Genomic DNA, 21,221 nt, shown 5'->3' with positions numbered 1-21,221 from the left:
CAGTATGTGAGAGATTATAGTGTACAACAAGGGACACAGTGCATGTGGTATAGTGTATTTGAGAAGATTCTGTGGATAGTGTTTGACACAGGACACTGTGCATGTAGTGTGTGTGCTACAGGACTGCTCGGGAGCATGTGGTAGATGGCTGCGTTCAATGTGTGCACGATAGACCATGAAAATGTAGGGAAGGAGTTAAGATGATGTTGCTTGTGGTGAGGGAGGAGAGACTCGGCAGCGTCTGTCAGGAGGTGGATGAGGTGTGTGGAGGACTTTGGTTTCTTCCTTGCCCCTGTAAATTGTGACATTATTACAGGATGGAGAAGGACAGACTGTGTCTTATCTCTGCGAGGAGGTAGCACCAGAGGGTTGGCTTTCTTCTTTTTTTCTTTATAAAGACCTTGTACCGTGAGTCTCTCGCTCTAAGCACAGGGGGAGGGAATGGAGCTGACTCGGGGACCACCTGGCGCCGAGATGATTAGGACTGTTCTAGGGCTGCTGCTGCTGGTGAGTAGCACGTTAGCCCTGGACAGCGCGTACCTGCCAGGTGATTACAATGGAAACGACGAGGCTACTGCACAAGGCTTTGCTAAAGACTACAACAGTACAGCGGAGGAAGTGGTCTTCAAGAGCGTGGAAGCCAGCTGGATGTACAACACCAACCTAACGGACTACAACTCGCAGCTCCAGGTGAGAAGGGGCAGGAACCCCAAACGTGTATAATAAACACAAATTAACAGCTGATGAAATGTTTAGGACACAATGTGATTGATCCTCTGCATAAGAAAACAACTGGCAATTAGATTTGGCTTATAACCCCTCATATAAAATAGTTGGAGGAAGAACTTGCAATCTCTTTGCTAATAATTTAAGAAAGTGATCTAATTTGTTGGACTGCTTCAGCTGTAAAGATAATGGTTACCAAACAACACTGTGCCTCTCAGGATGTGACTAATGTGCTTTCCATGCCTCAGACTGGCAGGTCACGCTGGGACTTGTTGTTCCGCGGGAGTTGGAAAGCTACAAGTTGTGCAATCCTGGCATTTGCTGAATGATTCAGTTGGGTTTTGTTTGTTTGTGCATGTATGAAATAAAGTGTTCTGTTTAGATGGTTTATATGTACCTTTAGCAAAAATAGGCAATTTCAATAGGCTTTGCTATAACTCAAGTAATCGTTAACAGGAACATGTTTTCTCAGATGTGTTGTCTCTCCTCATGTGGCTTTCACCAAGATACTCCTCCCCATTGTAGATGTTGGCAAAGCCATGTAATTCTTCCTATGATGATGTTCCATTCTGACTGTTTCAGTATTATTCCTAAATTTCAAAGACTGTTTACTGATTTTTTTTGATTTTTTTTATATATCTATAGATAGATTTATATCTATATCCTTCTGCTCAAGACAGTTTTACTTGCCTCCTCTGCTGCAGGGAGGCCTCTGTGAACTCCCTGATAATTTCTTATGTAAAACCAAGGGATGTCTCCTGTTATCTTGTGTTCATCTACTGTATCTGTAGAAAACCTGTACAATGGTTTACTTTTTAATTGAAGGCATAAGATACTTTATGGCCAAGTCCCATAGTCCGTGCTGAAATCATATTCACTTCCACAAGAAACACTAATGTCTGGTTAATTAATAATTAAAGATGTCTAACACTACAGTCCATGCAAGCAATATAGTTCAGAGTATAATTAACCCCATCAACATTTTAAGGGTGAATCGCATGTTTTCGGTACTACACTATTTGTGACTATTGTGTTGAGAAATTCCCAAAATAGCTTAATTAAAAGTACATTTTAGTCTTGAGTAAGAAAGTGAATTACAAAAAGAGAACCAATATTCTTTATTCTTTCCATATTCTATTGCAAGCTTTTCTGGCTTCAGTAGTAATGTATGCCATCGTTGTCATATGGAATTAATACCTCATTGATACCCCATTCACATTGCATGAAAAACCCATGTTTTTGCCGGGGCAAGCCCAGATGACCTGGGTTTAGGCGCAGTATGAATGGTGTTCGTGAAAAATCCTGGGTCTGAAAACACGGGATTTAGACCCAAAACATTTGGTGGGGTAATTCCCAGGTCACCTGCACTATGAATGGTGAGACCCGGGTTTTTCAACCTGGTTCTCGCAAAAGACAATTATAAAGTTGGGGGGAAAAAAACAACCACATCACAAGAGGAGCCAATCGGAGCTTCTCTTGTGATGTTGCCATGGAGTCCCAAGCAGACCTGTGTTCAGTATGAACAGGGTCTTCCCAGGAATTTTTCTCCGTGGGAGCCTCTGTCCCCTGGCAGTGGCCCGGGTTCATATACCCGGGATATTGCCTGGTTGGCCGTAAGTGGTCTATTTAAGAAGAGGTCAAGAGCCAAAATGTGTAAACGTGTAAATTCTGGCAAATGGCTCTTCCACTGCTGTTTGCTATTTATCAAAGGGTTATATCTGATTTCTCTGGCCTTGACCCCATTGCCAGAGCTAACCACTGTCCCCATAGACAGCTATACAGATACATTATGTTCAAACTGTGGTCATTGAAGATTCCATTGCTCTCTCCAGCTAATGAGACAATTTCCTTATTGCTTTATGGAACATGAAATAAACATCTGCGTTCATTGACTGTTAAACTTTCAGAAAATTCCGTGTGTATGGACCTTCCGTTCCTTTACAGTGTTTTCTAATTTCATCACTGTTCAGGCTGTAGTCACACACAAAACAAGCGCCCATGTGTAGCTGCTATACACTGTATCCAACTAGTGTGAATCAGCAAGCATGCTTGGTTTGCACTTATAAATCACCATAAGATGAATTTCAATTGCCTGAATCCATTTATGTCTAGATCTCCTCAAGTCAAAGCTATGCCTTTTAGTGTTTAGCATATCTTAATGTTCTCTCATAAGGGTATTCACTAAACAAATGCTGTATACGCTGACATTCCTCTACTTAGCACACCAATTATATTTAGGGGTCTATTTACAAAGATGCGATGAGCCATACAAATGGAGAAAGCTGCAGTTTTCTCTGTAAAATGGTCATCATGTCTCATCATATTATTTGCAAAGGGTTCATTGTAGCCATAATCCATTTAACAAAGCTGAATGCAGACCCTATATAATAATATTGGGACCACGAAGGTATGCAAATTTTGCTTTTCCCAGCTAAGCTTAAAACTCTAACCCCATCTTAGGATGGCATTAGGCACCTGAACATGCAGAGACCCTATACACTTACCTTAATCCAGCCAGTGCCTTTTACATACATGAACTGTACATGCCCAGATATTTTAATAGAGTAAGCACAGAAGATCAACAAGAAGTCAGAAGAAAAAAGAACCATGTCAGACGACCATCACGTCTGTACGGAGCAATGCAAAGTCCAATCCTATATCGCAGAGAAGGGGGATTTTGCATTGCATCGCAAGCAAGGTAAGTGTTGGTAGATAACTGTATGCAACATTATACATTGCAGCGTTATGCTGCGATATGTAATCTTACCACCAATAGACAGCTTTCCAAGTGGATTTTATTTCTGCTTTTCCAACCCCTTATAGACTGTTTACCAATAGGGGTCTATTAATAAATCTATTTTATTTTATTGGGCAGCTTATTAAGAAAATGCCATAAGAGGAGCTAAAGGTGATCAGCTTCCCAGTGATGCTGGCAGAAGTAAGCGGAACTGGCCATGAGAACTGGAAACCCAGACTTTGGCTTCCAGTCTTAGGGCTAGATTTACTAAGCTGCTGGTTTGAAAAAGTGGGGATGTTGCCTATAGCAACCAATCAGATTCTAGCTTTCATTTATTTAGTGCTTTCTACAAAATGACAGTTAGAATCTGATTGGTTGCTATAGGCAACATCCCCACTTTTTCAAACCCGCAGCTTAGTAAATCAAGCCCTTAGATTCTTCAAAAAACAAAACTTATTCCAGTTAAAAAAGAACATACTCAGGATGGTTAGCACTTCTGCCTTACAGCACTGGGGTCATGAGTTTGATTCCTGACCATGGCCTTATCTGTGTGGAGTTTGTATGTTCTTCCCATGTTTGTGTGGGTTTACTCCAGGTGCTCCGGTTTCCCCTCACATTCCAAAAACATGCTAGTAGGTTAATTGGCTGCTATCAAATTGACCCTTGTCTGTCTATCTGTGTGTGTGTGTGTGTGTGTATGTATGGTAGGGAATTTTAGACTGTAAGCTCCAATGGGACAGGGCCTGATGTGTGTGAGTTCTCTGTACAGCGTTAGTACAGAATTAGTGGTGCTATATAAATAGTTGATAATGATGGCGTTAACCGTCAGAGCACAGTGGCAGTACTTGTGCTGATGAGTTCCCTGGTAAATAGGCTGCCCCATGCTTTTCATGGGGAAGCATCACAGGAGGCTATGACTACCTGCCTGCGATAGCCGATGTTGGCCTTTATTTGCCGGGGGCTCTGGTAAATAGGGAGAAGCCTTAAATCCTGTGAAAAGTCATCTTTTCGCAGAATTTAGGGATTACCTCCCTTTAATAAATAGATCCCTTAATTCAAAAGGGGAATGACCATGACATTAAAAAAACAATTATTAATAGATTTATTATGGCATAAGAATTGAATGTGGTCATTAGTAATATCACAAATACAAAGAAAATATGTCAGACTTTTTGCCACAAACTCTTATACCCAGCTCGGTTTTTAAAACTGATGAGGCAGCTGCTGAATTTATAACTCTGTATTGTAAAAAATCTGACACTAGCAGCTGCCAAGTCAGAATTCTAAAAAAAAAAAAAAAAAAGGTATGCTGTGTGCACACAAGTTTACAGCAAAATCTGATCTGTTTTATTTTTCTTTACATAATAAATGGGAAACATGATTTTATTGTTGTAATCAATTATTTTAAAAAAAAAAATCTGGATAGTTCTCATGTAGTGATTAAGGACTATTTTGAGCAGATGTTTTAGCTATGATTTACTAAAACTGTAAACTTTATTCCTGCATATCAGACCTGTGTTTGTTTATAAAGCTCCCTCACATCAGAGGAAAAAAATAAAAAAAAATTCTGTTAGTCTGATCTGGCTTTGGAAACAAACCTTAATCAAGAAACCTGAAGTAAACATAATGCCTTTAGTAAAGCATCTCTGATCTGGAGTTGCTTGAACTTGACTAGTAAATGTATGTGAACAACTTTAATGCCAAATTTATTAAGAAAAAATGAATACATACATTTATTCTGCCTTTGTCAAGAAGTTGAGCATGATGAAAATAAAAACAATACCAAGTTTGACCCTAATCTGTACAGTGCTGATGTACATTCCAGACATTCCACTAAGAAAGGCGTTTACAGCTGCACAAGGGGGCACAAACAAGAAAAAATAAACATCAGTGAGGAAATGAAAACAGGCTGATTTTCCTGTGTAGTGAGTCTAACGAGCTGTAATCAGCAGAACACAACGGCGATTAAGCACTAATTGGATAGGAGATCGAGTGGTGCTGTTGGAGCGGAGATAGGACTGTGTAATGTGCCTGTCACTCTGGGGTGGGATTACAGATGTTTATAGACAACTGTGCAGCATGTGGAGGATTAATAAAACTGCTAAACTGTTATTTTTATATGGGTGACTTCTATGCCAGGTTGTGATGCCCTACAAAGATGCTGCTTCATATATGTCTGCTGTTGCCGCAGTCATTTCAATCCTATTTATATGCTTGTTTTTGTTTGTGGATCCCTTGTCCGTGTTTGGATTATATCCTTTTCTTTCATATATGCCATATGCCAAGTTTTTCCCTATCTCCTTCATTTGCCTGTATATGAGATTGATCTATGAACCTCGTATTGCATTGGGGAAAAAATGCAGATCTCTCCCACTTTATCTACCTACATTAAAGTGGGATCTGATTTCTGAGGGCTGCACGGTGGCTTAGTGGTTACCACCTCACAGCAGTGGGGTCATGCGTTCGATTCCCAAATATGGCCTTATCTGTGAGGAGTTTGTATGTTCTCCCCGTGTCTGCGTGGGTTTCCTCCGGGTGCTCCGGTTTCTTCCCACACTCCAAAAACATACTGGTAGGTTAATTGGCTGCAATCAAATTGACCCTAGTCTGTCTGTGTGTGTTAGGAAATTTAGATTGTAGGCTTCTATGAGGCAGGGACTGCTGTGAGTCCTCTGTACAGCGCTGCGGAATTAGTGGCACTATATAAATAAATGATGATTTACACTGCGCTTATATATGTGCTGTGTTTATGCCTACGATGGTTAGTGTTTCAGTGTAGCTGCCTTCTTAATACCCTTTTTTTATTATTTGTTAGGTCTTTATAAGCTTAACCCTAGTTGGCCCATCAGTGATGGATTTGTGAGCTACTACACTAATGCCCCCTTTTAAATGGGAAACTAGGAAGTAGAATACATTGCCCGAAGTGATGGCGGAAAAAAATCAAGACTATTACAAGGGTGTAGATTTTGTGAGGTGCCCATTCAGGGTACTGGTTAGAGTCCTTAGAAGGACATTGCCTCTTGGTGCATGCTTGGTATTGCAAATGAGGTTTGGCACTGACCAAAGTGCAGGGGCTTTCTTTGGCGCTGCATTTAGCACACCCAACTTTGCAGGGTTAATATAAAATAAATCACACCTATATATGGTCTTGCTAGCCTGTACCATAATCATACAATAGACCTCCCCACTAGGCTGAAAACTAGATATAACCATGGTTATTCTGCAAGAAATAGCCTTTGCTGCTGGTGTGTTCGATCCGACCTTTTAATAGATGTTTAATATAAAAGTAATGTGGTTCTTAGGAATCACTATGCAAACACTATATGCTACAGGAGTTCAGAATAACAGCAGACGAGACGGCCAGTGAAGACGAAACGTCTGTGGATGTGGGCAATGTTAATGTGTGTGGATTTTGTGTACAGTGGATATGAGATATCTACACACCTTTACTGAATTGCAGTCTGAAATCAAGATAAATAATGTCAAACGTTTTTCCCACCTCTTATTCAAGTGAAAAACAAATAGACAATTACTAGGGACAGAAAGTTTTAAAAAAATAACATAAAGATCAGTTGTTCCTGTAAGATTTCCTTGCAGTTTTCTTATTTGCATCCTACTGGGCTATCCATTATCCGTAAGGAGGTTTTCAAAACCTCTATGGCAGGTCTGTACAACCTGTGGCTGTCCAGCTGTTGTGAAACTACGCAACCTCCACATACTTTGCCGATAGTTAGCAGGATATGTTTGTAGTGCGTAGTTCACCAACATCTGGAAAGCCACAGGTTGTACAGGCCTGATCTATGGGACTTGGGCTTCCAGTTCAAGATTCTACAAACAAAAACAAAAAAAAAATATTAAGAGCTGACTATAGCAGAAGATGGATTATGGAAAAAGTACTTGTGTTTCTGTGTTTAAGTAGGCTCCGCTATGCCGTGCATGGGGAAGCTATCGCCGTAAATCTTTTCTCTGACTGGGTCTACTGCACTACTGTCAACAGCTTTGAACCTTTTGATCAGGAGAAGCCCAATCTCCAGTGAAAATGCCTGTTTTCTATAGAGTTGGGACTGTGTTTAATTGTGCCTAGCACAGGGCAATGTGAATAGGATTTCAATGATCGCAGAATTTTTTGGTGACATCTAGTATACTTTATAATTTACATACATTATCCCATATTTAAGCACTTGTTAATAATATCCTTAAATCATATTTGATCATGTAATCCCCAGTTTCAGTGTAGGGGTGTATTTTTTTTTTTTTTTTTTTTTAAAAAAAATAAATTTAATTCACCTTCTGATTTTATGGTCTCTACTCGGTGACATTTAATATTTTAATTCTGCAGTAAGGGAGCATTATTCTCTACACGTGGCTTGACATTTAAGCACTGCACCAAGTTATTATTTAGGTTTCTGAACTTTAATAGTCATCAGTGATCTCTTTTATTTTTTTTTACTCCTTTCTTGCACGTGCTGTGTTTAGTAGAGATAGGATTACATACCTCCCAACATTCTATTGGTTGAAATCAGGTCATGGCCTTGATCCTTCCAAAAATGAGGCGCCGTTGTATCCTGTTGTGGATTTGTGCCACGTTCCCTGGAAGAGAGCCTAGTGTGTCTGAAATTTCTTTCTCTAAAAACCAAGTGGGTAAGACAGTGGTTTACAGGCCTGCCATGTGTGTATGGCTTTGCCCACAACACAGCAACCAGTTACACATGTTCTTTTCTTATCAAACTTGCACTAGACGGGTAAAACCTAATTTATTTGATCTTTTCCATAGGTTACTGGGCTATAGAGAAGTTGGCTAAATAACATTCAGTATCATTGCAAAATAAATTTCGTTACATCAACCATAATTGATTGTAGGTGCTTGAAAGAGGTTTTAGGCAGACTAAGGCAACGCTGACTATATTTCAGCTAATATGGCAATTCATCCAGTGCATGGACTTGAACAAGGAAAATAATGGGCCATTCACAAATAAACATTTTATATGTGTAGATGTGTGTGTATATATATATATATATAATTTATTATCACTATATTTTGAAACAACTATGTCTCGCTGGCTTGCAAACCTGCTTGTAATTACTTTAATTCTGTTTTTATTAATTTACCGTCTCCTTTTTTTAAATGTAAGATTCAAGCCTCCCTAGAGGAGCAGGAGTTCAATGAAGCATGGGGGAAAAAAGCCAAAGAGCTTTTCTCTGAAACTTCTAAGAACTTCACGGATCCACAGCTCCAGAAAATCATCAATTCCATCTCATCCCTGGGAGCTTCTAATTTGAACATTTCAGCGCGTACAGAGGTGAGTACATTTTATTTATTATACAGGCTTCTAGTGAAGTCTAAAGCTGGTCCTCTCTCTATCTCCAGTACCTCATTTATTTGTAGTTTCAATACAGTTGAGCCTTATATCCAAATATCAGGCAAATTAGAGGACGCTGCTACTTCTCAATACAAAACAAATTTAGCACATACAGAGAATCTGCGATGGTCTTAAAACCACATGTAAGGTTTTCTCATTCACATAAGTTTTGAATAGATATTACAGGGTGTGTATCTACAAATCCGATAAGGAGACCTGTAGCTGTACATCACTATAACCCATCTGTCCCACTGCATTCACTGACCTTTCTGTCCATGTCGACAACCAAGTCACATGCAATATCTATCTGAAAAGCCATGTGTTAGAATGTATACAGTACAGTATAGATTCGGTGTTAAAATGAAGAGCTAATAATCTTAATATACTGCTGTATTAATCATAGATCATTATTAATAGTATAGGATATATATTATAACAACAGACAGATTTCATGGTGTAGCAAAATCACAGCAATTGTCCCACACATTACAATAGGTGAGTACTATTTTGTACCACACAACCCCTTTAAGTGATGTTGTTTCTCAAATAACTTTTCCACAAAACAATTTTATTCAAAATAACTAGGCTCCAAAATATCAACTTCAGTGAAAAGTGATGTGAAAGAAATAGTGGTCAACACTGAAATGAATTTCTCCCAGCTTTTGCTCTTTAGTCAAACATTCTGTGCAGTCTTCATTTCCTTTGAAAATGACATAATTTACACTTCTTATGTACAAGTAATTGCATACGGCTTTAAAGAGATGCATTTGCTTTCTGGAATAGATTGTACAGCGCACACTGAACAGCCTGCTTATTATCTCCTGTCTCCGTTGTACAGGGCACCTTTATATAAATAAGGTCATAATAGCACAATAAATGTTGAATGGTGAAGGAAAATAGGAGGTCATTGTCTTTTCCTCACCAACTCGACCCCCCCCCCCCCCCCCCCTTCCCTTACACTTATCCTCTATCCCATCATTTTCCGCTGTTCTAGGGACGTAGCCTGTGCTGACCTTGAACAGGCCGTAAGCAGCAGGCGAAGGATGTAGAGAACTGTCAGGAATTGTCAGAGCCCTTCAGAGGGGGGGAAGTGATTCAAGCATTTAATGAGTTTGAACACCCAGCAACTGCAAACTGGATTCATTGAAAGAAAGGGAAAGGTTGCTAGCAGTCATTGCACAATGATAGCAGAATACATACAGATGTTTATACTGTGACATGTTCAATAATATGTGTGTACATTTTTCTGAGCAAAGAGCCTTGTTTCACACAAGAGGTGCATTTAATGAGTGGAAGGTGGTGTATGTCTTTGTTTGCAGGGGTAAAATGAGAGCTCCTTGCACAGGAAATATCATAGGTACCTGGAATGCCCTATAGGTCATTTCCATTCATATGCTCAGTGGCATCAAGCTGAAAAAAGTAGCATTTGTGCCTGATGTGTGTGTGGTGTGACAGTGTTGATCATAAATGCAAAAGTCAACATAATATAATGAAGTGTTAAATGCAGAAGAAAATATTATCTAGGTTGTGTTAATAATACGTGCAAAAGTCACCTTTTCATATACAGATTAAACACAAACCTCGGTTTTCCAAATGTCAATTAAGTAATGTGAATAGACAGCCATGACATGCCGTGTTACGACTAATGATTTACGTTCCATTAGCTGGAGGGGTCAATACACAATCGGCCAATCGGAAATGTTGATGTGTGCTGATGATAGTTGTCATGATCACTGATATTGTTGCACCAGCCTCCATCACCTGCAAGACACACTTCCTAACAGACGTGTCAGTGTCTGACCGCAGTTACATGAACGCACCCCTACTCTTGTCTCCTTACATGTAGAGAGACCGAACAGGAGTGGGCAAGTCAGCAATACACAAAATACTATCTATAGACCTATGGATACACATATTTGGTGTGCATGCACAGTCTAGGAATGTGTATCTTAAGGGGTAAAAAAGACGTATGTCCAACTGTAAATGAATCCTGTAGATGTTGAAAATATTATAAAAAAACTTTTTCATTGCCATTTAAAGCAATTAGGTTCTCCACACAGGACATTGAGATATACTGTATGCGTAGCTAAAGAGTTTGCATAGGAATATTTTGATGAAGGGCAAAGCTGCAGTCGTCCGTCCGTCCCCCCCCCCCCCCCCTGTCACAGTCCTGCGATTGCCCTTTTGTACAGATATAATTGGCACCTGTCAGATAATGTATTTATAGTTCTAAAAAAAACAAAGTAAAATTTGTTTTGGTAATAAAAAATACACATTTTACTGACGTGACTAAACAATATATAGTGTATGCTACGGCGTTTTGAGCCGCCATAGTGTTGTGAGCGCATTACACCAATTTCTTAGACTTTGTTCTTGGGATGATAATGTTGCTAATAATTTAACCTTTGATACCATTAAATATGGTAATTGTCGGTACAATTTCATCATAAATGATAGTAAAGCAAAAACAAATTCAAGTGCCACCCAGATATGGAAATAGATGATCACTGTACTCAGCCATAAATGGTACTTTTTCCAAGCGTAAGTCATTTATCAGTACACTAACACCTAAATCAGAATTGCTGTAATCTCCCAGTGTCACAGTACAGAATTGCACTGCACTATATCTAATCCTTAACTACTTTGCTGTCATATCTTCAACAAGTTTATGGTTATATATTTAAACTCGTTGCCTCTGTGTACAGGTAAGATTCAGTTTTAGTGGATTAGAGAGTCTATGCAGGTGATGGTCTGGGTGGAGCTGTGGTACTACAATCCCGCTATGTCATGTTCATTGGATTTGATTAATGTGCCCCACATTAATCATGTTATCATTAAAAGAAAAAAGTCATCTGTTTTCTTGACTGTACGATATCCTTGTTTTACTGATCATGAAAAATCACATTGCTGATATAGGGTGACCATTTAGAGTTGGACATATCATTTATCCACTTACTTTTTCATAAGATACACCGTATGGGAATACATATATGTACATTTTTGGTATCTTGACTTGCATCGTCTTACATCTGGAGAGGTGGATTAGGGGTAGACTGGGGGGGGGGGGAGTAAGCGTAGGCTGAGTACAGTAGGAGCATATTCATGGAATATGCCTGGTAAGAGGTATATTTCTTGTGGGTGCCAGATGGCTGATTCAGCAATATGCAAAGATGATGATTCTGACTTTATGCAGCACCATCCAGTCATTTCTGAAATGGCTAATTGTATATTGACCCCTCCAGTTGAAAGTACTTACATTTTCAGCGAGATGGTATTATTAGTATATGGTAATATTATATTGTCGTGGCCATCTTTTCCCATTATTTGACATATCGATTTAGATTACTACAGTAAAGAAGTTTCCCATTTGATTTTAAAGGGGTAAACAACAGATGTGGAGGTGTTTGTATTTAATGATATTTTATGTTCAACTGTCAATTTATTCTCTTTTGTGTATATGACACTATATTCTTTAAGACTAATAAGTCAAACCACATCTTTGCTATCGCTGCACTATGTTGTGACTTACAAATACACAGTTGTTACATCTGACGTACATCTGGAGCAGATACTATTGTTCTAGAGCCAAACACATTTTCAGATGAGTCCTACCCCACATATGCACATTACAACTCTCTTTACGTTCATCTTTCCCTACTTATACTCAGACCACAATTGTGTTCATCTCTACATGAGTGCCATAATAGACTAAATATTTTGTATAGTGTGTTTACTTTGAACCCTGGATTCTGTGTGAGATTTATGAACAATTTTAGTAAAACTCCTAATCTCTAGGATTTAGCACATCAAATCCTGATGGTATTTATGAACTTTAGTACACTGTGATTTTACTATGAAAATTGTGTTCTGATTTGGCAGAATGTTTTGTAAGAGAATTCAGTATTCTTCAGAACCTAAAACTTTTTAATTACAAGTGAATGTCATGTTACTTTTTCTCTCCCACAGTACAATACCATTCTCAGTCAGATGGACAATATCTACTCAACAGCCAAAGTCTGCCCTCCCAACCAAAGCACAAACTGCTGGTCCCTAGAACCTGGTAGGAAGCCTATGATCAAAGCAACTGTACATTGTGTTTCCCTCTAGCAGAACCCATGTGTGGGAAGAGTGGGACTTGCTCTTCAGAAATACTCTCAATGCATGAATTGAGGAAGAATGAGGATAAGCGATCATTTCTGCAGATATGTTCATAAAATACCATTTTAGTAGAGGTTTTGCTGCATAATCTACTTAATGTAAAAACTAGTCTTATTTTATGTTCTCCCACAAGTCCACTGATACAGCTATGGAATTCTGGATATGTTATTTCTAATCCAGTATTCCCTTGGTTTAGGCCAGAGCTGCCCAGGATAGGGTCAGCTGGAAAACTCTGCAGTTGCATTTTCTATTGCTTAGACCACAAATGACTACAGCCAAAACCCACAATGCATGTATTATATAGTTCATACAGGAGTACAAACCAGGTTTTCTTAAATACTACATAAGGTGTTGGCATGTATGATCGCATATAGGTCTACTTGGCTCTTCTCATAATCCTCCAGGCAAGAAAGGTTGGAGGTGAAAGTATATGTTCATTTAGTCTGGGGGGGGGGCAGAAAATAGCCCACTTTACATAATAAAAGTGAATGTTTATTGTCTTAGATCTGGCTGACATCATGGCTACCTCTCGGAGCTACAAGAAGCTGCTATACGCCTGGGAAGGCTGGCACCAGTCTGCCGGTGTGCCACTACGGAAAAAATATGAGGAATTTGTGACACTCAGCAATCAGGCTTACCAGTTGGATGGTGAGTGCGGTTGGGTGCAGCGATCCATGTTTACAAACTGACTGCATTCTTGAATATCGGTTATACTATCGCTAGGATCCATGCTAAACCGGTGCTGTAGCTGTAAAAACTATAGTGTAATACTTACAATTAATGGAATTATCACAGAGGTAAACTAAAAATATTCATGGCCAGTATTTCACATAATTATAGTGTAGGAATCCTTTCTTTAGTATAGTGTTCAACTGCTAGATAGTTAGTTAAAAATACTAACATTTAACACTTACTAGACAATATTTATTAGTTTACGGGATTCCAGACACATGTTTTCCCCACTACCCAAAACACCTACACAAGTTGGAAAGCTGGAACTGTGTTAGGTGAGCCAGGAATAATCATCATTGTGTAGTATACTGCAAGGTGAACTACAAATAACATGGTCTTTATTTATAGAGGGAGCCTCATACAATATATAATAATAAAAATAAAAATTCAAATGAATTGCATATCAATGAGTACTCGGCTACCTGACTAAAAGGCGATGTAATTTCAGATATCTCCAATTCTGATATGAAGACTGGGAATTTGTGCATTTATATTGTGGCTGTTATAACCTGTCTTTTGGATAATGCAACAATGTATACATTTAGAAGCTCTTTAATTCTCTTTATTTTGTTATTTTTGTGTTTGTTTAGTTAGTGTGTCCCTATTGGACAGTTCTCAGTAACTGCATATTTGTCAGTCTTAAGCTGGGTACACACTACACTGTTTTCGTCCAATAATCGGCTCAAACAGCCGACATACGACCGCTCGTTCAAAAGTCGGGTCAGTGTGTGCAGTGACACGATGGTCGAAAGTCTGCCCAAATGGACGATTGTCGCCTCGTTTGGTTGGTCGTACCGTTTAATATTTTCGTTCCAATCTCGTTTCCGCAGTGTAGTGTGTGTAAACTTCCGACCGATCCACAACAGTGAGTATGAAAATACAGTCATTGCTCAGGACAACATGGCTGTAAAAAGTCGCTAAAGGGACGTCCGCTCTTCCCTTTATCGTCCTAAACAAGGCTAGTGTGTATGCAATCCATGGACCGAGCGATCGGACCATCAGTCGCATGTAAAATCGCTTGGCATAAAAAGTTGGTCGAAACTTCTGTAGTGTGTACCCAGCTTTATTTAGTGAAAATTAATTCCATAAACCAAAGGGGTGCTCCAAAAGACAATCTAAAAAGTGAAAGAAAAGTCAAAGTTCAGAATCTGTTCCACAGACAAATAAAAAAATTAATAAATTGAAAAAACTTCATAATTATACAAACAAGATGAAATTCAGTTTATACACTTTTATTTGCAACTCTCTCACAGAAAAAAAATACAGCCATCACTACAAAAAGGAATCCTAAAAGAAAAGTTGGGAGTTTCAACAGCAAGGTTGTGTAAAAAGGAGACTTTGGAACAATTTCTGACCCTTGACTTTTCTTTCACTTTTTATGTTGATTTTTTTCTTTTTAAGGACATATTAATTGTAATCTAGTATAATGTCCTCTCTGAACTTTATCTTCCACTTTGATTATTGCAGCTATGCTGCTAAATTGTTCACTTTGTTGCCTAGGAAGGACTTTGTCCTAATCATTTATCTGTCTGTACTTTGATGCATTCCTTTGACAAGGAAATCTTAATGCAACAGCATACAATGACATTCTAGATAATTGTGGGCTTCCAAGTTTGTGGCAACAGTTTGGGGAAGGCCCCATCCTGTTTCAGCATGACCATGCTCCCCCTGTACAATGTGAGGGCCATCAAAAAATGTTTTCCCCAAGATTGGTGTGGAAGAATATGTATATTTTATCTTTTCAGTAACTTTCCCTTCTATACTAGCTTAGGTTGTTTGTTTACTTTTTTTTTTATATCTCTGGTATAGTATTTGCACTGGGGTGCAGGGAGTCTTCCAAAAAAAACTATTTTGGCAGTCACATGAAAAAAACGTTTCATTAAAAATTAAGTGTGTTTTGAACAAAGGTCTACATGATACTAAAGATGGCTATAAACACATATCTAGTACCCCCTGGATTGGTCAGGATGGGGGAGAGGGGGGGGGGGGGTATAACACACTCATACAATCGTTCAACTCCTGGCTTTCTGCTAGTAAAATGGCCAAGAAGATTTCAAATGTAATTGACATTCAATACGACCTTTATTCAACTACATTTAATGTCAATTACATTACCATAGATGGATTGTTGATTACATTTGAAATAGTCTTGGATAGATCAGCAGAAGACAGAAGGGGGAGGTACTGTTGGAGTAGCGGCTGCTAGGAGAAAGGGTCCCTGTACAAAATTTGTTTTTCTGTCTACTTGGTCTTCAGACCAGCACAATATTGACAATGCCAAATGTATCATTCGTATAGATCAGCATATTGGATGAGCTATTTGTGTGATCGCATATGATCATCACCTCAAAAAAAAAAAAACAAAACATTTTTTTTGTTATGTGAGTAAAGACAGAGCAATACTTTCCTCTTAAATTATATTTATTTTCAGCATTAAGGGCCAGCTGTGATAGAAACTGGTCTAAGTTGTTAACAATTTAGAACAGAAAGACTTTTAACTAGAAATACAATTCAACCGTAGCATATAAACCATACCACTCCACATACTTGTATGTACCAACTATCACACCAGGCTTGCAATTGTGCCCGTCCTTGGTACTACCACTTAGCTGAGACAAATGCAGAGCAGTGGTTGTTTTTTGTTAAACTGGCATTCTCCACCTCCTATCACCTCCGAAGCCTGCTTTTAATAAGATCAGCAGCCTAGACTAGACTACCAATACTTTCAGGTACAATCAGTATTATTTATATTATTATTATTGTAGATTTGTAAGGCACCACAGTGCTCCGCAGTCCCGTACAGTTGTGAAAACCGTACATACATAAAACAAGGACATGCAAGGTAGTCAAAATAAACTCGGACATGAAAATAAAGGGTATGAAGGACCCTGCTCATTAGAGAGCTTACATTCTAAGTGACCATTGCAATGGTCTTTCTGGGAAAATTCCACAACTGGCAGATTTTCTACCCGTAACTGAGCACCTTTTTAGTTTTTTGAGAATTAAACTGTAGTAACAGTTAGAAGTGTCTTTTTGCAACGTGTGTGTGTATATGTATGTGTGTGTATGTATATGTATGTGTATATATATATATATATATATATATATATATATATATATATATATATATATATATATAGTAGAATTTTAATATATCCTATTTTTTTGGTTGACTTCTGCCCTCTAGTGGGGCTTATGTGTTATTTCTACTGGGGAAAATGTGTTTCTACAAGGGTCTACATGTGTAGCAAATGAACTAAAACCACTGTATATGGGCAAACTAATTGCATCTTCTTTATCATCCATCACAGGATACAAGGACACAGGGGCGTACTGGCGCTCTTGGTATGCCTCATCTACTTTTGAGGAGGACCTGGAGGGGCTGTACCAGCAACTGGAGCCGCTGTATCTCAATCTCCATGCCTTTGTACGCAGGAAACTGTACGAGCGATATGGTGCAAAATACATTAACTTGAAAGGCCCAATTCCTGCACATCTTCTGGGTGAGTACACTGACATAACTGGTGACCTAATGTGCGTTGTTCAGAGTGGAATAACCACTGGGGTTTTCTGAAACCTAAAAACATTCTGAAATATCAATCTGTCATTGTTATAGAATACATTAGTTCTTCTTGGACATTGAAAGATATTTCTGTTTGAGTAAAAATGTTCGGTATAGCCAGTTCAGTGTCTGACCTGGTAACATGTGATCACACATGGCTATAATATTTGAAAGTTATGGGACTGGACTGAGAAGCTGCTCTTTAATTTTATCATGGATATCGGAGGTCCATGTAATCTAAAGGCAACCTAATCAAAACCTTACCATTCTTGACATGCTTGGTGTTGAGTCTTTTTAAGGTATTTAAGTCCCCTGATATTAGATTCTCCAACACCCCTTCATCTACTATCAATCATCGTCATCACCATTCATTTAAATAGAGCCACTAATTCCGCAGCGCTGTACAGAGAACTCACTCACATCAGTCCCTGCCACATTGGAGGTTACAGTCTAAATTCCCTACGATACGCAGAGATAGACACACAGACTAGGGTCAATTTCTTAGCTGACAATAATATTAATGCTGTTACTATATTTTTTTGGGGTGAAATGTATGTATGTATATATATATATATATATATATATATATATATATATATATATATATATATATATATATATATATATAATTATATTCTCACTCTCGTAAACACTTCTGTAATTATTTTTTTTTAATATGTTGGGTATTCAGAATACTGTAATGTTATTTCATAGCCATTGTATTGAGACAATTGGAGGTGTCCTATACAGTATGGGACTGATTCAGACTACGACTCAGGCCAATTTGTGCTGCATATTTTTACATTTGTGTCGCACTGCAATGCTCAGAAAGTGATTATGCGCAGCTGCGGCTATTCACACCTGTGACTTTTTGGCACTTACAATTCCTTATTCCTGTAGAAGTGTGACGGGCAAGTAAAAGGGTGTTCTAACATAGGCATTGTACAGTTAGGGCTTATATAAAGCAATTGTGTACGTATTCAGACTGGGACGTAGTAAAAGATATGACTGACAAAGCGGTTATATTTGCAGGTGGCCAGGAGCAGGTATAAGTAGCTGATGATGATTTGAACACCCGAACTAGTGAACCATTAGTTATTAGAGGTTTGTGAATGATTTGCAGGTGCTTATTGCGCTTGCTGTATTATCTAGGTTATTCAAGTTTAAATGATGCTTCATAGCACTTGCGTTCGTAACATAAAATAAAAGGTTTGTGGATGTAATTGTCTGTCTGAGGGCTGTGTCTGTTGTCAAGCAGACCTATCTTCAGTTCTGAATATAGCGTACATACGCAGACAATCAGGGTAATCTCCCCTAAATTAATAAATCATAACCCTCTATCCAACAGCCCCTCCATTACTACTTTAAATGAAAATAGGGTGTTAAAGCACAAAATAGCACATTGTGTTCACTTTTTTGCTGTGATGTAGCAACAGGAGGTCGCACGTGCCATAGATCCTTAGGGAATTAGGATTTCTGGCAAGAAACCCCTATTTGTGCTGCTTCCTATTAGGACCAGAAGCTACCTTTTGTTTTGAAGCATTCAGCTCCTGTCTGGCTTCATTCCTTCCCTACAAAGATGAGAGGATAGTTTACCAGAGGTTGTTAAGCTCATACCCCTCAACTGTCCCGATTGTGGGGGACTGTCCTCCATCTGCAACTGGACAAATGGCAATGCAGGGTGATTTTGGAGGAGAGGGTTGGGGGGCGGCTTTGTACCTCTGAAGTGCTAGGCTCGTCCATGGTGGACATGGCACTCCCCCCATGTGATGTAGCAATGTCCCCAGCTTATCGTGACCAATGCTCCTTTAATAATTGAAATGTTGGGAGGTACAGTAAGCTGCAACCTTCACGATTACCTTATAAATGTAGACTTTAATTTACATTTAGCATCTGTGTTTTGCTGCCTGATTGCATACATTAACCCGAATTGTTTTCTGTAGGTAACATGTGGTCGCAGCAGTGGAACAATATCTATGATATGATGATTCCTTACCCCGATAAGACCAATGTAGATGTTACTAATACCATGAGAGAGAAGGTATGTCTGTTGAAAAAAGGGGTGGGGAGGCAACTAATTTGACCAAGGACATCTGAATATGTTAATAAGTTTGTAATTAGGATGTATTACACACTAATGTCTTGGTTGCCCCCTCCATAGGGCTGGAACGCCACTCATATGTTCCGGGTTTCAGAAGAATTCTTCACCTCCCTGGGTCTGCTGGAGATGCCTTCTGCTTTCTGGGAGAAGTCCATGCTGGAGAAGCCAGCAGATGGGCGGGAGGTAGTGTGTCACGCCTCGGCATGGGACTTTTACAATAGGAAAGATTTCAGGTGGGTCATTGTATACACCAGTGTTTCTAACTTCATCTCTCTCTGATTTGGCTCCCATGTTGTTTCACCCCATACATGAAGGTTTGTCACCTTTGTAGAAATAAGAGTGAGGGATCGATCCTCAAAGTACAGTAATTGTGTTAATGTAGGTTCATCTGTAATCTGAATCCTAATGATTTTGAGAAATCTTAACAAATAAATTAAAACAAGGGCAGTCCTACTCTGGGGTAGCTACATATTAGGTTGGTATCAAAGTATGATATAATCGAAATGCGGACGTCCACAACGGTGTACAAATATCCCCAGTAGTCAGATGTTGTCTATACTGGACAGTGCCCTTTATCGTATCTTTGATATTGCACATCTGTAAATTTAGTTTTGAGTTTGATGTTTCATTTATTGCACCCTAAATTCATGTGATGCACAAACACACAGCCTAGCGGTGTAAGCGTGCAGTGACACGCTGGCTGGAAATAGCTGGTAGAGCGCTTCCGCAAAATCGTAATGATTATCAGGCTTGCTAATAGATTTTTTTTTTTTAATGAGATAATAATACTTTTTCTATATAGCAGCTGGTGTAATAACATTAAGACTCTCTGACCCGCAGGATAAAGCAGTGTACTACAGTCACTATGGAGCAGTTGTTCACCGTTCACCATGAGATGGGACATGTAGAGTATTACTTGCAGTATAAAGATCAGCCGGTCACTTTCCGCCGAGGAGCAAATCCAGGATTCCATGAAGCCATAGGAGATGTGCTGTCTTTATCCGTGTCTACCCCACGCCACCTGAAAACCATTGGGCTGCTGGACAATATCACAGAGGATCCAGGTGAATCATTGTGTAATACATAGTAGAATAAAGTGCATCTAAGAATCAAAAGCTCACCATATGTATCTGTGCCACCAGGAGTGCCTTGGCACCATTGGTCTCAGAAGACTATAAATAGATCAACACTGGTATAGGCAATGAGTGCATGTGCTTAAAATCTGGAGATTGCACTATTGGTACCTTATCCTGCCAAGTAGCCAGCTGTAATAAATACTTAGGGGTATATTTACTAAATGGCGGGTTTGAAAAAGTGGAGATGTTGCCTATAGCAACCAATCAGATTCTAACTATCATTCATTTAGTGCCTTCTACAAAATGAAAGCTAGAATCTGATTGGTTGCTATAGGCAACATCTCCACTTCTTCAAACCCACAGTTTAGTAAATCTAGCCCTTAGTCTTTCTTTAAATTTTTTAAGTTCTATAATGAGAATGAAGGCATTAACTAAAAAACTAATTTTACCTTGCTAAAAGAAGCATACTAAAACTTAATACATAAGGTTTCTCTATATTGGGGTTGGTTTTGTTTCTATAAATACATGGCAAAAGTATAGTAAAGTTATTTTAAATAAGATGTAACCTGGGCTGCCACATTGCTTGCGATGAAATATCGGCCTTAAACTTCGATGGAGCAGGGCCCATGACTGTCAAAATATCTGGCAATGACTGTACTTGTGTTTTAATAAAAAAATGCCTTATAATTGCTAGATAAAAAATAGCCTTGTGGGCACTATGGTGATCAGCCACCCAACTAACAAACAAAGCTGAAAATACCAATTGCAT

General features: G+C 38.9%; 1 protein-coding gene across 1 annotated transcript in view; it reads left to right on the top strand.

Moving 5' to 3' along the window:
- The first annotated feature begins 227 nt into the window (after positions 1-227).
- The window catches only part of ACE (angiotensin I converting enzyme), a 41,520-nt gene continuing 20,526 nt past the window's right edge, over positions 228-21,221 (top strand). Inside the window, exons 1-8 of the mRNA XM_075177363.1 lie at positions 228-690; positions 8,596-8,763; positions 12,790-12,883; positions 13,486-13,629; positions 17,025-17,216; positions 19,219-19,316; positions 19,437-19,609; positions 20,217-20,440. Of these exons, the coding sequence (XP_075033464.1) occupies positions 442-690; positions 8,596-8,763; positions 12,790-12,883; positions 13,486-13,629; positions 17,025-17,216; positions 19,219-19,316; positions 19,437-19,609; positions 20,217-20,440 (1,342 nt within the window). The 5' untranslated portion in view covers positions 228-441. The remainder of the gene's footprint in view (positions 691-8,595; positions 8,764-12,789; positions 12,884-13,485; positions 13,630-17,024; positions 17,217-19,218; positions 19,317-19,436; positions 19,610-20,216; positions 20,441-21,221) is intronic.

This window comes from Mixophyes fleayi, chromosome 6 (assembly GCF_038048845.1).
Source record: "Mixophyes fleayi isolate aMixFle1 chromosome 6, aMixFle1.hap1, whole genome shotgun sequence".
NCBI classification, from domain to species: Eukaryota; Metazoa; Chordata; class Amphibia; order Anura; family Limnodynastidae; genus Mixophyes; species Mixophyes fleayi.
The sequence above is the reverse complement of the archived record's forward strand: the minus strand, read 5'-3'. Positions and strand labels throughout refer to the sequence as shown.